General features: G+C 40.4%; 1 protein-coding gene across 18 annotated transcripts in view; it reads right to left on the minus strand.

The window, feature by feature from the left end:
- The window catches only part of PTPRF (protein tyrosine phosphatase receptor type F), a 375667-nt gene that overhangs the window by 189747 nt on the left and 172264 nt on the right, over window positions 1-13656 (minus strand). For all 18 annotated transcript variants that reach the window (XM_064665453.1, XM_064665471.1, XM_064665465.1 and 15 more), the window contains 2 exons: window positions 6947-7092; window positions 4082-4223 (listed from right to left, as the gene is read on the minus strand). In XM_064665453.1, coding sequence (XP_064521523.1) covers window positions 4082-4223; window positions 6947-7092 — 288 coding nt within the window. The remainder of the gene's footprint in view (window positions 1-4081; window positions 4224-6946; window positions 7093-13656) is intronic.

Raw genomic sequence — 13656 nt, forward strand, 5'->3', positions numbered from 1 at the left:
CCTCTGAAGGGGCTGTGGCCCAGGGTTACCTTCAGGGTAACACTCCAAAACTTCCCCAACTTCTATCAGCACAAAGCCAGCCAGGAGAATTTAACTTCCCAGGTTACCTTGAGAAACCCACTGTGCAAGCAACCCTTTCCTGGCTCCTCTGTCTGTCCTCTTTACCAGAAGCTGCTCTCCTGTGGAGCCTGGCAGCACTCTCCAGGCAGATAACTACACATCACATGATTAGGAGTCTGGGATAGAGGCATAGGGGATTTGCATAGATCTAGAATGGAAATTGGAGATGGTATTTTCATTTTCATTTAACCTACTTAAAAACAAAGGGAAATGAAACTGAATATATTCAGTATCACTTGGATATGACTGTATGCTCTGGATTACAGGGGAGTGAAAAAAGACTTCTTGTAAAGCATTAAAGGACCAGTTCTTGAAATCAAAACTGAATGTCCAAGTTGGAAAGCCCTGGGAGAAGGGACTCGTACTTTGTATTTGAGCCTCCTTTCTTCTCCCCCCCCCAAAAAAAATAAAATCTATATACTTCTGCCTGCCCTTTGAAGACTCTTTTTTTCCACTGCTTTTCTTTATCTTCCTGTTGGGTGGAGACTGCTGGAAACCAGAGACAGAAGGCACTCTTTGGTGTACAGGCAACTAGAGACAAACAGTGTTACCATCATCTTTCCCAACACAGCTGCAGTGCTGAACATGGAAGGAGTCTTGTGGAAGAACACCACACAGACACTCCTGCAATCAGCCTGCTGCTACGTTCTTGCATCCTTCCTACTCACATTTCATATAACCTCCCTACTTAAAAAGCTCTGTAATTCTCAACATTACAACTGAATAATATATTTATTAATTTGTTAGTGCCACTAACTGTCCCCAAGGCTTTTCTTGAGAATGTGTGTCAGCTTATTGATTCTAGCCCTCCCCGCCCTGCAATGCTTTCCTCCTCTGCCAGGCAGGAACATACTTCTGTGCTGCTTCAGGTCGTAATTGGAAAAAAAGATAGAAATGTTCAATATGACTCATACATAATTCAGCTTATCAGCTACCCAGGAGAAATGAGAAGAGAAGGTATACGCACGTCTATTTCTTCTACTATCAACAGGAGAAATAATTTCCAGTTCTATTAAGTATACGTAGTTTGGTCACAACAGAATCTGCGGTTAGAAGGGAAAAATAAGAGACAAAGAAGCAAAGAATGAAAGGGTAGGATGGGACTGAACTGTTAAAAGAGATTCACTTATGTGAGAATTCCTGATTCCTCCAGGAGACTGGACTCATGCTTCTCTCTTAATATTCAGCATGGAATAAGTTGGCAATTAGAAAGGATTATGTGCCTCTGATCTGTGAAACATCGCTGAAATCTAAATAAAATAAAGCTCCAGATTAGTTAGCCACAAAGACATCTAATAACAGCCTGCTAAACCCTGACTGTGACTTCTGGATTTAATGTTAAGGCCTATGTTCTCAAGAGCAAATTGTGAAGAAGCATTAAAACTTATAAAGGATTTTTAATGTAAAAATCGATACATGCTGGGTATTTAGCAGCATGTAACCACGAGGATGTCTATGATAGAGCTTTGTCATGCACCAGGGACCACTGCATTAGTCAAATTCTTGAAAGGAAGTGCAGAACGTCTGTATCATTCAAACTGCCACCTGAGACCAATTACAGAAATTATTTTAACCCCAGAAGCGGAGGAAAAATCCAATCCTAGCTGACAGTCTTGAGAGTATCAAGGGTTCCACATGACATGCATCATGTTCAAACACCTCTACAAAATTCATGTTAGAAAGTGATGGCATAACAGAGAGTTTGGGCACTTACCACTGTTTTTTGGAAGCCACTGAGACTAAACATAACCACAACCAGGGCACCAAGTTGCAATGTCCATTTTGCCAACATGCAAGCAAAGGAATATTAATAATAATAAAAAATCCCCATATTCACAAAATGCAGAAACAGCATAATCTATGGCAGACAACACAGAATGAGATAACATGACCGCCCACAGAAAGTCTCAGAAAAGAGAAATATAATGCACTTTTTCTTAAATGAAGATACATCATAACAGAACTCATCTTCTTTGTCAGTTAAGCCAACATAAAAGGCACCTGTAGCGCTTCATCCTCTCCATCAATCTCACAACTCTATATGCATGAGCACATACAAACTGTTAGACAGCAAATGTTTCTTAATTTTGCCCATTACAGGAGTGCCCAGCAAGGGGTCGATACTCTTCAGTTAAGAGTGGAAAACACAGCCCCTCAGCTTGCAGACTGGTTTTGACCTTATGGGATCACGTTCAACCAGCATTACTCCCAATTAAAGGAATTTGCCAATCAGAAAAGCAGGCTCTGTGTGCCTGACTGCTGGTGACTTTTGCTCTTGTGGCTCTTAAATTGTGTGCCCATGTGCCTTTTCCTGTGTCTGGTGTTTCCTAACATTCCCTATTTATGTGGTGGTCCGCGAGTTTCACCTCATCAGGAAATCAGCAGGAGCACTACGGAGCTAAGAAATACTGTTGTGCTCCTTTATGCAATGCATGTCCCTGTGGGCCTTTGAACATTTAACACAGAGCAAATAAATTATTAGCGTGTGTGTGCATGTGCATACATATCCAAGATACATAAAGGCAACTGCAACCAAAGGAAACAGGAATGTACTTGGAACAGTTGGGTATTCAAGTATCTAGTATCACAAAAATCCAGTTGCAAGACGCATTTAAATGCAGATCTGCACGTAAACTGCTGAAAGAGCTCCACAGAGCTTTCTGCACTCACATACACAACTGCAAAGGCAAGAGGTAACAAAAAGGACCTGATTTTTGTCTCCCAATAATTTTCAAGTCTATAGCACCTGTTATCCTATTCTTAATAATACTATTACTGAAGAGCAAGCTGATCTTTAAGATGCCCCACCTCCAGAAACAAGATACAGAATCACATCAAGTACTGAATGATTTCTGTGATTCCCATCACCACGGTGCCTCAGCACATTACAGCTGTTTAATGTATTCTTTGTCACAAAGCAGAGAGGAAAATATGATTACCCCTGTGCTATAAATGGGGGTGGGAGAACAAGGAACAATAGGCAACTTGTCATGTATGGCTGGCACACTCACCACTGGTATAACCAGTCTCCTCTGGTTCAAAAATCCTAAAACAACGAACAGTCCAGGTTTTTCATTCCTTAGAAGTTTTTACATCAACGCACGAACATTAAGCAATTTGCCTAAGCCTTTTCCTGCTTGTCTTAGTAAATGCAAGGGGGAAAAATCCCTTCAGCCAAATGCCCCGGATTTGTAACACCTCAGTACATTTACAAAATCCTATATATAAACAAATGATAGCACACACTGATGTGCTGAAAAAAACCCACATTTCCTTAGGAGTAGACAATGATTCTGGCATTTAAATACACACACACACAAAAAAAAATCAACTGATCACTAGCTCTTTTATATCTAATAAACTGTTCTACCACAAAACATTTCATTTAGCAGAAACAACACAGCAAGCAAAATAAAACTTGCTCATATAGCAGACAAGGATGAAAATCTATTCTGTAAAAGGAGAATTACAAGTTGTGAGTACACTGGAAAAAAAAAACCCTCTCAGCTCAATTTCACATCAAATTCAAAACCTGAAGAGTATCTGAAAATCTATTCAAGAAATGTGTCGATTTAGTCCAGAAGGTGCAGAAACATAGATTAAGTTTCTGATTGTCAAATACAATACTTAGATACCCTAAAAATGGGCATTCTATCAAAGCAAACTGATGAGGGAAGTATACAAATGTCTCCATAGATAGCCCTCCAAGTCAGAAATGACACACCTCAATCAGAGAACGAAAACGCTTTAAAGAAAGTTCACAATCTGCAATCCTTTCATGACTATCTCAAAAATGAGGTTCTTATCACTAGGAGAAATTATAGCAAACGATGCAGGAAGAACACAGCTTTCCCAAACCAAAGCCAGAATATCACCATGCCATTTAAAAACACCACATCAACATGTAGCTGCCAAAACCATGTCTCCTGCCACCTAAGGCACGCAAGGATTTCCCCCTTACCTTCTAACACTGTTAATTTGGCACTGGTGTTTATCTCCCCCACGCTGTTGGTGGCTGTGCACTCGTAGATGGCTTCATCTCGATGAACACGCAGGGGCTGTATCCGCAAAACCGATCCCGATCCGTCATCGAACTCGATAACCTTTGGAAATTAAAAGAAAGCACTTCTTTACCGGTATCTTATGCAACAAACATTGGAAGTCAAAAACAACGCAGAGGCTGCAAAACAAAAACCAAACCAAAACAAGCCCTGGAAGTATTAAAATTACCGTGCGATTAGTCAAGTGTTTCAAGTCCAGAAACACAAAAATTTCAGCGTCAAGAACGTATGTGCCCTCTGAGGAGGCCAGAACAAATGAAAATCCAATGAGGTTCTTTATGGATCAATTAAGGTTGACAAATTATCAGCCTGGTAATAAAGATGTGGATCTGATGATTTAAAACATCTGAGCCATATTTGCACTAATGGTTTTACTAATCACACTGATCACAATTTAGTGCCAACTTTCACCTTGATGGAAGAGCAGAGTGATATACTCCTGTGGGATTGCCAGGAAAACTGTAACCAAACTTGAATAAAACCTTGAGTACCTACAACGCATGCTAACTCCAGCAGACAGTGAGGGGTTTTAATGTCCTTCAGCATCAGGTACTTTGCAACTCCAGCATAATCAACAGTGATGTAATCACACTTTCTTCCCCAGCATAATAAATTAAGTCCTTAATAAATCATTGCCTTTCCATCCATCCTGCTAAGCTGTTACATGAATTACTCTGACTTATACATGAAATAAAGAGATATTTTTTAGTTTGCAGCTGGATCAGTATGCTTTTCCTTAACAGCAAGGCTGTGAAGGCACGGCCTCAGGCCATTGTTACTGCCAAACTCACCCTTCTCCTATTGCTAAGCACGGCAGAAGTTGGTGACAGCATGAGGGAAAGGTACAACCTCTCCTCCTGTCCCTTGGGAATGGAGGGGAAGATGGAGGAAACCAAGCAACACCTCGTTCCAGACACGCAGGTCAGCCCAGGACCTGCATTACCCCCGTGCAAAACTTTTACCCTCTTTTCAAAAGCCTGTTCAGGAGTTCTTCCCACAGCATAAAGATCAAATGAATGAGAACAGGAAGGAGAAAAACAATGTGCACCACAAGACTCTGCAGTGACAGGAGAAATAGGAAGAAATCAAAAGGTAACCAAGACCACCAAAAAATCTGTTATTCCTCAACAGAAGGAATAGTCCTTCTGTTTCAAGTAACAGAAACAGCTTGCAGAAACCCCTAATATGGGGTCAAGTAAAGAAAGACAGAGAAATATGATTAGCACCATAATACATCTTAAGGAATTATTTTTTTTTTAAATACTCATTTTGAAATTAAATATGAAACTGTGACAAAATCCTAAACCTTTACAAAGGATAGGGCTACTGCGAAATTTTGAAACAAGACAAATTCAGCCACAGAGATTAATTCACTTCAGTGATAAGGACTAAAAAGCTAAGGACTAAAAAGCTAAGAGATGAAACAGCAGAAAAGCTCTTTTGCCCTTACTATCCTTTGAACAAACACTGTGGGATAGGAATAGAGCTACAACTACTAAGGACCAGACAGACATTAAGGCCAAAATGCTGTTCATTTGCTAACGATGGATACATCTTCTGTGTCACAACTTAGCGTGTGTACTTGGATTTCAGGGGGGTTTTTCATTTAAACTAAATTCCAATTTTTCCCCAATTAAGATTAGCTCAATATTGAGGTAAAATTCATAATTATCTAGCAAAACAAAGATATTATTCGCTATCTCCTGACATAATAAAAATGCCTCGATTATGTATCAAAACTGATGTGAACAAAGGTATGAAATTGCTCATATAAATGCATATAGTATGGCACAGCCCTCTGGTCAGTCACAGTAAGCACCAAATTCACTATAAAGGTTATAGCTACTTACAAATTAGAATGTTTAAATATTTACTATACAACAAAACTTAACCGTTACCAGGGAGAAATAACAATGTAAAACAAGATTAAAATTGATTACTTTAATCAAGGTTTTCTGCTCACATACGAAATCATGATTAAAACTGGTGACTTGAATCAATCCATTCTGGGCAGCAAAGTCATCTTGTGCTCCAGTCAGAAAAGCAAAAACATCAAAGACAGGGGATTAGAGGAAAGGCCACAGAATTGCAGAAGGGTCACATTTCCAAGGGCAGTTTTAGAGAAAAGAGCCCAACACCAAGAAAGGGAAGCGGAGAAAAAGGTGGAGAAAGTCAGTGAAGATGTATTTGCTATTTAAAATAGGAACCAAATTGGACCCTTTTTCAAAGACATTTCTGATACTTGCTCTTCTCCCTTCCTTTCTCTCATGCTTTAGTTCACAGGGAAGTCAATTCACCCTTCAGGATGACTTCAGTGTGCCCCTTTCAAGCACATTTGTGGGAGGGATGGCCACTGCTTAGAAAGCCATCCAGCAGCGTTTTGGCATCCCACTTTTGAATTCCACTGGGAACAGCAGGTCAGAGAGGTGCCTTATACATTTTCACAACGAAAACTGAAAATTACTTCTAGATCCAGCTCTTATCTGCCATCCAATTCTGTGTGAGCCCCAGTCTCCCCTCTGAAGAAGGATGTCCTACGTGTGTGCTTCCAGCATCATGCTCAAAGGACACCACCTGCTCTACAGATTGCATTGCTGCAGGGAAGGAAACGTACCTTACTCTAAAGCTCTAGGGTTCTGTATTGTAGTGACAGAGAGATACCTAAGCTGAAGTGATTATTATGTAATTAAGACCCACAAGGATTAGACTGATTACCGAAATTTTGGTTTTGGGATTTATTTTTTTTTTTTTTTAATTGTAATTACCTCAAACCGCTGAGAACTGACTTTCTTCCCCTTCTTCATCCATGTGATACGAGGTTTGGGCTCTCCTGTTGCCTGACACACAAAAGAGGCCACTCCTCCAGAAATCCCAATCTGATCTTCAGGAGCTTTCATAAACGTTGGCTTGCCTGGAAAAATAACCAAATCACCCCCATGAGGACATAACATCAGATAAGCAAGGAATGTGTCATGTTAATCTAAATTGTAAGATAATTGGTGCTCCTACTGCAAATCCAGGTTGAATGGCCTTGGCCACACAAATTCAGTGCAGGCTGCAATGTGTCAAGCAGAGTTTCTGCTTGAGTACCTTTTTTTCCTGAAATGAATAAAGTCCATCTGGCTTGCCTATAAATGAGGGCAATGGAAGTCTCCCCCCAGCCCCCTGGGCATTCCTTCAGGTATATGACAATTTGGAACCATTTTTACGGTTTATTTTTTTAATAAATGGATTTTGCAGGTTTATATCATGGTCATAGCACTGGAAATTACAGAACAGCTGACACACCAAACCTATGAAATGTACCATACCTTGACATTAGTTTTACTGAAAGCTGTTATGACGTTCATAAAAATTAACAGATACAGTTTTTAAGTATACAAATGACAAACTTTAGTTTAATTTTAAATGTGGACTGACATAAAAATCCTACAGCCTAAGTATCTGGAAACCTGCAGAGCTAGCCTACGCTTGCTAAGAAACTAATCACTAGAAGTGAAAGTCAGCAAAGAAACCAAAGTGACATTCAAACCTGAAAGACTAAGCAAAAATGAAAAAAAAAAAAAAGTATTATGTAACATTTTAATAATCGATAAAAAAAATGCATGAAAATACAGTTGTGTCTTCTGGATTTACATGACAGATTCAGATGGCTAAAACTATGCATCCAGGTTGAATGGTTGTATTTTATTTCTGCACTCACTATATGAAGAAATTTTGCACTAAGTGATCCAAGGACCTTTCTGAAATACTGCTTTGTCCGACTGAGAAGCATTTGATGATCCTGTATCCCTGTGAAGAGCTAAAACATTTAACTCCAGAGAGGGAGTTAATGGAGTCCACCCATGATGTCATTCCATGTCACACTATGGCCACATTCAAATACAATTCCGATCAACCACTTCAAAGATCAACCTGACCTATAAACAGGTCAGAGACAGCTACTGGCATGTGGGAAGAAGCATGAGTGAGAGAAGAAACCTGTTCAACTCCAAGACAACACCAGTGACCTCAGCAGAGCTGTTGGTGGCTCCACACCTTCACATTCTGGACACATCCACGAGTGTGTCCTTGAGGGGGAGTGGGATGATATCTGTCAGCCCAGGGGTTTTAAACTCTTGACAAACCGAGGGCCAAGTTTCCCTGATCTAGGAAGGATACAAATCCAGCAAGGATACAAATCCAGCAGTCCCAAAGAAAGAAAGCCTTTAAACACATTTTCCTAATGTACGAGAGATTTCAATGCAATGGGTGCAGTTGCCAGTTACAGCTGAGCCAGTCAGACAGAAGCAGCTACTGAAGAGGGCAGGGGCCACGCTCTGCTCCTTACTCCCCTCCCTGCCTCCAGACACTGGCACCCAAACCCCTACAAGGAGCTCCAGGGTCACCAAAGCCTCTGTGGGCCCCTAAGATGGCAGAAAGATGCCTTTTTCTTCTTTTCCAAGCAGGGCAGGGAGCGCAGTGGCTCAGGGAAGGATTAGGCAGAGCTTTGGGAGCACTGGAAGATGATACCTCTCCCTTAGCAGCTGTGGAGCAATATCCCAGATCTGGCCTCACCACAGAAATTCCTCACAAAAGTGTACTGAATTTTGCCATCCTTGGTGAAGGGAGCTCCAGGACTGCACTCAAAATCCAGAAAATGCCTTTTAAGACATGATGGCTGCTGTCTGAAGGCTTTGGCACATTGTCCTGACATGGACAGCAAGCATATATTAAGTGTGCTTGCTTAACTGATGCTGATTTCACATATTTACTCATCTATAATCATATCTATTTCTACTTAGTTTGTATTTACATATATCTGTGTTTATTCGCCTCTCATCTGTTCCAGTGAAATGTTAATTTACCATTCAGGCTGCTAGTGATGGCAGTGTGATTGACTGTTTAGCTATGCAGTGTGCTGAGCTGATGTCTTGTATTGCAGCTGATTTGGTTTTTTGATTTTCTGTTATTTACTTTGATCTTAGTGTAGTTTAGTGTAATTTTTTCAAATGGCAAATACAGCAGAATCCAAAAACTTTTGTCCTTGAAGAATACAATGCAATTAGACCTCTGCCTGTATATTTACTCCTCAGCTCGTACACTGAGGACTTACTTTACTTTTGTACATTAAAAAAAAAAAAAAATCAATACTATTAAAAACCAGAACAAAAGGAAACTGGATGTTCACCTGCAGTAAAACCTAAAAAACCTGCTGCCTTGAATTTACATTGTTGCAATGAATCTTTTTCCCCTGCACATTTAATTGAGCAACACCGATTTCTGGAAACCATCTAAATCCTTCGAGACTGGTCACAGAAGTATACATATATATATATATAAAACAAATTCTCAGTCTGGGAAAGGGTATTTCTACAAAGCCATTTAAAACATTTGTATGCCCTGAAGTTTTGAAATGGAAGGAAGGTACTAATTAAGCAAACCTATAATCCTGAGTCCTGGCCCCAGGACAATAGAGTCAGGCATGGGTATACATATCTTTATACTGATTGGTAACTGTTACAGCAAATCCCAAAACTTATCTCAGTGAGAGCTAACAGAAGTGTGACAGACCATCCACTAAACTCGTGGTGTCTGTAAAAAATGCATGTTAAGTGGACTAGACAACCTCCACATCTCCCCTCCAACCAACAACTCTGTAACTACTGCTTGGAGGAAGCTGCCTTGGGATATAACACTAGTTACCTCCAAGGGGCAACACCAAGGATAGGGTCAGGTCATGGTACAAGCTGTCCTTTTTGGCTTGTTTTGTGTGTTTGCACTCTTAGGGTAGCCCTAGAAAAACAATCAGGAAAAATTAGGATGTACTGAAAATACAGAAGTAACCTATGTGTTGTCTTTTCCCTCTCCTTAAATTCAAAGTAACCAGAGTTTCCACAGAGGGTTATGGATGTACCAACTGTTTGTTGCTACAAATAAATACAAGGAACTGAAGTGTCTTTTGCAGTGAAATCCTGTCCTATCATCATTTCCCTGATGACCTATGGACCAAAGCTGAGGATTTTCTGTTGAAAGTTTAAAAAAAAAGAAAAAAAAAGAAAAAAAAAGAGAGAGAAAAAAAGAGTGATTATATTTCAGAGACAAATCTGTGAAATATCAGCCTGAGAGAGAACCTCCTGAGCAAGCCTTGGATGACAGCAGGGAGAGGTGCTGGATGGCTGGGTGCCCATCACACCCACCTTCACTGACTCCACTGCGTGGAGTAACAACTCCAGACTGGCATAGTTCCCACAAGTCCAAACTACTCCAGCCTTTCTCTCCCTAGCCTCTCTGCTCAGTGACAGATCCCTGGAGCACATTCAGTCCTCACGCTCTAAACTAATTCTTGCTCCTCACTTCACAACCAAGTTCCTACTACACCAGGAGGGGAAGCCACTCTCTCATCGTTTCTATTCACTCATAAGCTTCAGGCAGGAGACTGAGAAAACTTTCAACTTCTTGGCTGGAATTTTCCCTGTTCAGTCTTTGCTCAAAACTAAATAATTCCAGAGAGCTTATGGGAACAGCACAGTTCTGAGGAGGAAGACGGTAAAAAATAAGAGTATTTTCTTTTTATTGTAAGATACTGGCTTCGTCTTGTTTGGCTGGGGGCGTAAAAATAACAACTTGCTCAGACATGGTCTCCATTGAGAAATTGAAAAAAAAACCTTCAGAAGAAAAGGACTTTCCTTTCACAGTTGGTAGTGTTGAAAAAGCCACTTGCCGAGCAAGCACAGATTCCCAGATAATCCTATAAAGTGAATCACAAGTAGGGCCTCGTGGCGTGGAAGAGATGCTAGCAGAGATTTAGCCACACACGAGACTACTTCAGCATGCTGGAAAACAGCAGAAAACTCATGCAGAGTCCTGAGCTGGGCGTGTGACGCTTTCAAAAGAAACTCTCCTTTAAATTATATTTTAAAAGGTCTGCGAGAACCTGGGCACAGAAAGCCCAGAGACAGTTAGGGAAGCACTAACCGTGATGGCTGATGCCTGCCCTGCCCAGCAAAAGCAAATGTGAGGGGTTTGGGAGGGGAACCCGAAGCCCTCAAAGACAGAACCTCAGGCCTGGAGAGCCCTTGACAGCCCTTCTGCCGGGCAGCTCAGAGCAAGGGCACGGCCAGCCATGAAGATGCCTCTCTCACCTATATTTTACATACAAAACCCACTGTTGCTCTCTGCTATTCTAGACAGTTTGCTTACGAAACAATTCTTATAAATCAGAAAACCGTCTCGGCGCCCATTTTAAAATTTGCCCCTACCAAACATCCACAGCAGAATAGTAACATTTCAGTTCTCTTTTTCAGGTTTTCCTTTCTTTACCAGAGCAGTTCAAAGTCACTTCATCACATGTGTTGTTTTTAGGCTGTGCAGGTTCTCAGTGAACCCAGTGGTCTTTCCCAGGGAGAAAAGTATCTTTTGCCAGTTTTCCTTCAAGGCTGAGCACAGACATGTAGCCCCCCCTCTAACTTGGCAAAGTGTCTTTTATGTGAACCATGGCCTCTGAGAAGCAACATATGATCTGTATTACCTGACTTCATCAGCTAGATCTTTGAAAAATGATGCTGGATCCTGGATATTAAGCACAGATCCTTGCACTTGGCTACACGTTAAGCACACACAAGTCACATAAAAGAAATTTCCTTGTAATTTTGTAAGAGCCAAAAATTTCAAGTGGTTGAAACATAATAGATGCCAACATAAATATACTTCATATACCCAAATATTAACTTGTTTTATTTCAAAGACCCATCATTTTCTTAAAATAAATGGGAAAATTAAGTTGAATCTTGATGCTTTTTCAGTCTTTAGCACCCACATCAAATATTTTAATATCATCCAAAAATTTTAATTCAAAAACTGGCAACATACTGCACCTCCTGTTCTTGTGGATGCTATTTTTCCAAAGGGTTGCACACAGGTTTGAGAAAAATGAAGTATTAAACACATCTGCAATTAAGTGTTCTATGAACACTCACCTGCTGTGAGAGATCTTAAAAACAAATATCTTTGTCCTCATGCTACAAGTCCTCACTACTCTAAATAGAAGGGCAGCCAAAAATAAGACTAGTGTTGTAGGAGAGGGGAGCTTGTATTTTTATCCAAAAGCTTTTATGAGTTGAGCTAAATTAAGATTGAAAGTAGTCTCCTTTGTGAAGAAAAAATTACAGCTGCGATATAAGATGAACTAGATAAGCACATACAATAGGCATAAATGGGTAACCTTATTTAGGTGCCTGGGCTAAATGAATTAGAAGAAATTACTGGCACAAGCACGAACAGATCGTAGTGAAAACAGTTTTTGAGCCTGGAAATTGTGAAACTCAGGTTTAAATCCCTGCCTTTAACCTTCCCTGTCACATATGCAAAGGCACAACTGTGCCTCACCTTCCACTGTAAAACTCACCTGCTGTTCTCACATGGCTGCTGTCAGGACAAATACACAAAACATGATGATGTGGCTCAGTTATAGCACTGGGAAGAAACCAACAACGACAGAGACTTTCTCATGTTCGTGGCTGACTTTGAAGTGGAAATAAAGTGGTCTAGAAGACAGAGGTGGCCCAGGCTTTTATACACAGCAAGGGTATTTCTCTTTCTCCGTTTCCTTTATGATCTTGGATGATTGATATCTGTGCATGGATGGATGTCTGCTGGAAGGATACTCTGGTGAAAGCTGATCTATGATTCTTCTCCTAAGCATCTGCTGCAGGGCAGGAGGCAAGCCAGTGGGCTCTCCAGCTATCCTTATGTTTCGTATCCTTATGCTTTCCTTTCAGTATACCCCCCATTGTTTGAGTGTAGTTCCTGTCCCTTTGTGATTATTATGAATACTGTTTGTCAAAACACAATTTTTCAGACTTGCACTTTTTATTCTTGGATAATTTACACAGAGGAAGTGCCTATTTGAGCCTTTAACAACAGCTTACTAAAGCATCTGTGGGTCTTGGTGAGCGCACAATGCTAATTCATTCCTTATTTCTCCTATTTTGGTTTTACTTCACTAAGATGACAGCACTTTGTAAATGAAATTTTTGTCCTCTATTGCTTGGTGCAAGGTACTTATTAAATTAATCCAAATGTATATAAGTGGGGTGTTGCATGCTCAGATATGTACACAATTTTCATTTTATCCAGGGAATGGATCATAAGCATTTCTCACATCCACTTTAAATGACTTAGCTGGATCCCAATCACAGAAAATGGCATTCTGAATTCAACATATTCCTCAGATCACTCTGAATTACAGGTTACCTAATGCTACCTGCATATGCTCCTCTTTTGTTTTATCATTTTATTAAGTTTTAGTGCTTAAGAGATTCCCAACAGCTAGGACAAATGATTCTGCTATTTCAATCCAATTTTAGTGGTTGAGTTTTCCAGCTTCAAGTGTGGGTGTCCATGGTAATAAAATCCACAAACATTACCTCAGAGCAAGCTGCATGTCTCCTCACCTTCACATCCTGACTTCCATAAAGTTAGTCACAGATAACTT

This window comes from Pseudopipra pipra, chromosome 9 (assembly GCF_036250125.1).
Source record: "Pseudopipra pipra isolate bDixPip1 chromosome 9, bDixPip1.hap1, whole genome shotgun sequence".
NCBI lineage: Eukaryota > Metazoa > Chordata > Aves > Passeriformes > Pipridae > Pseudopipra > Pseudopipra pipra.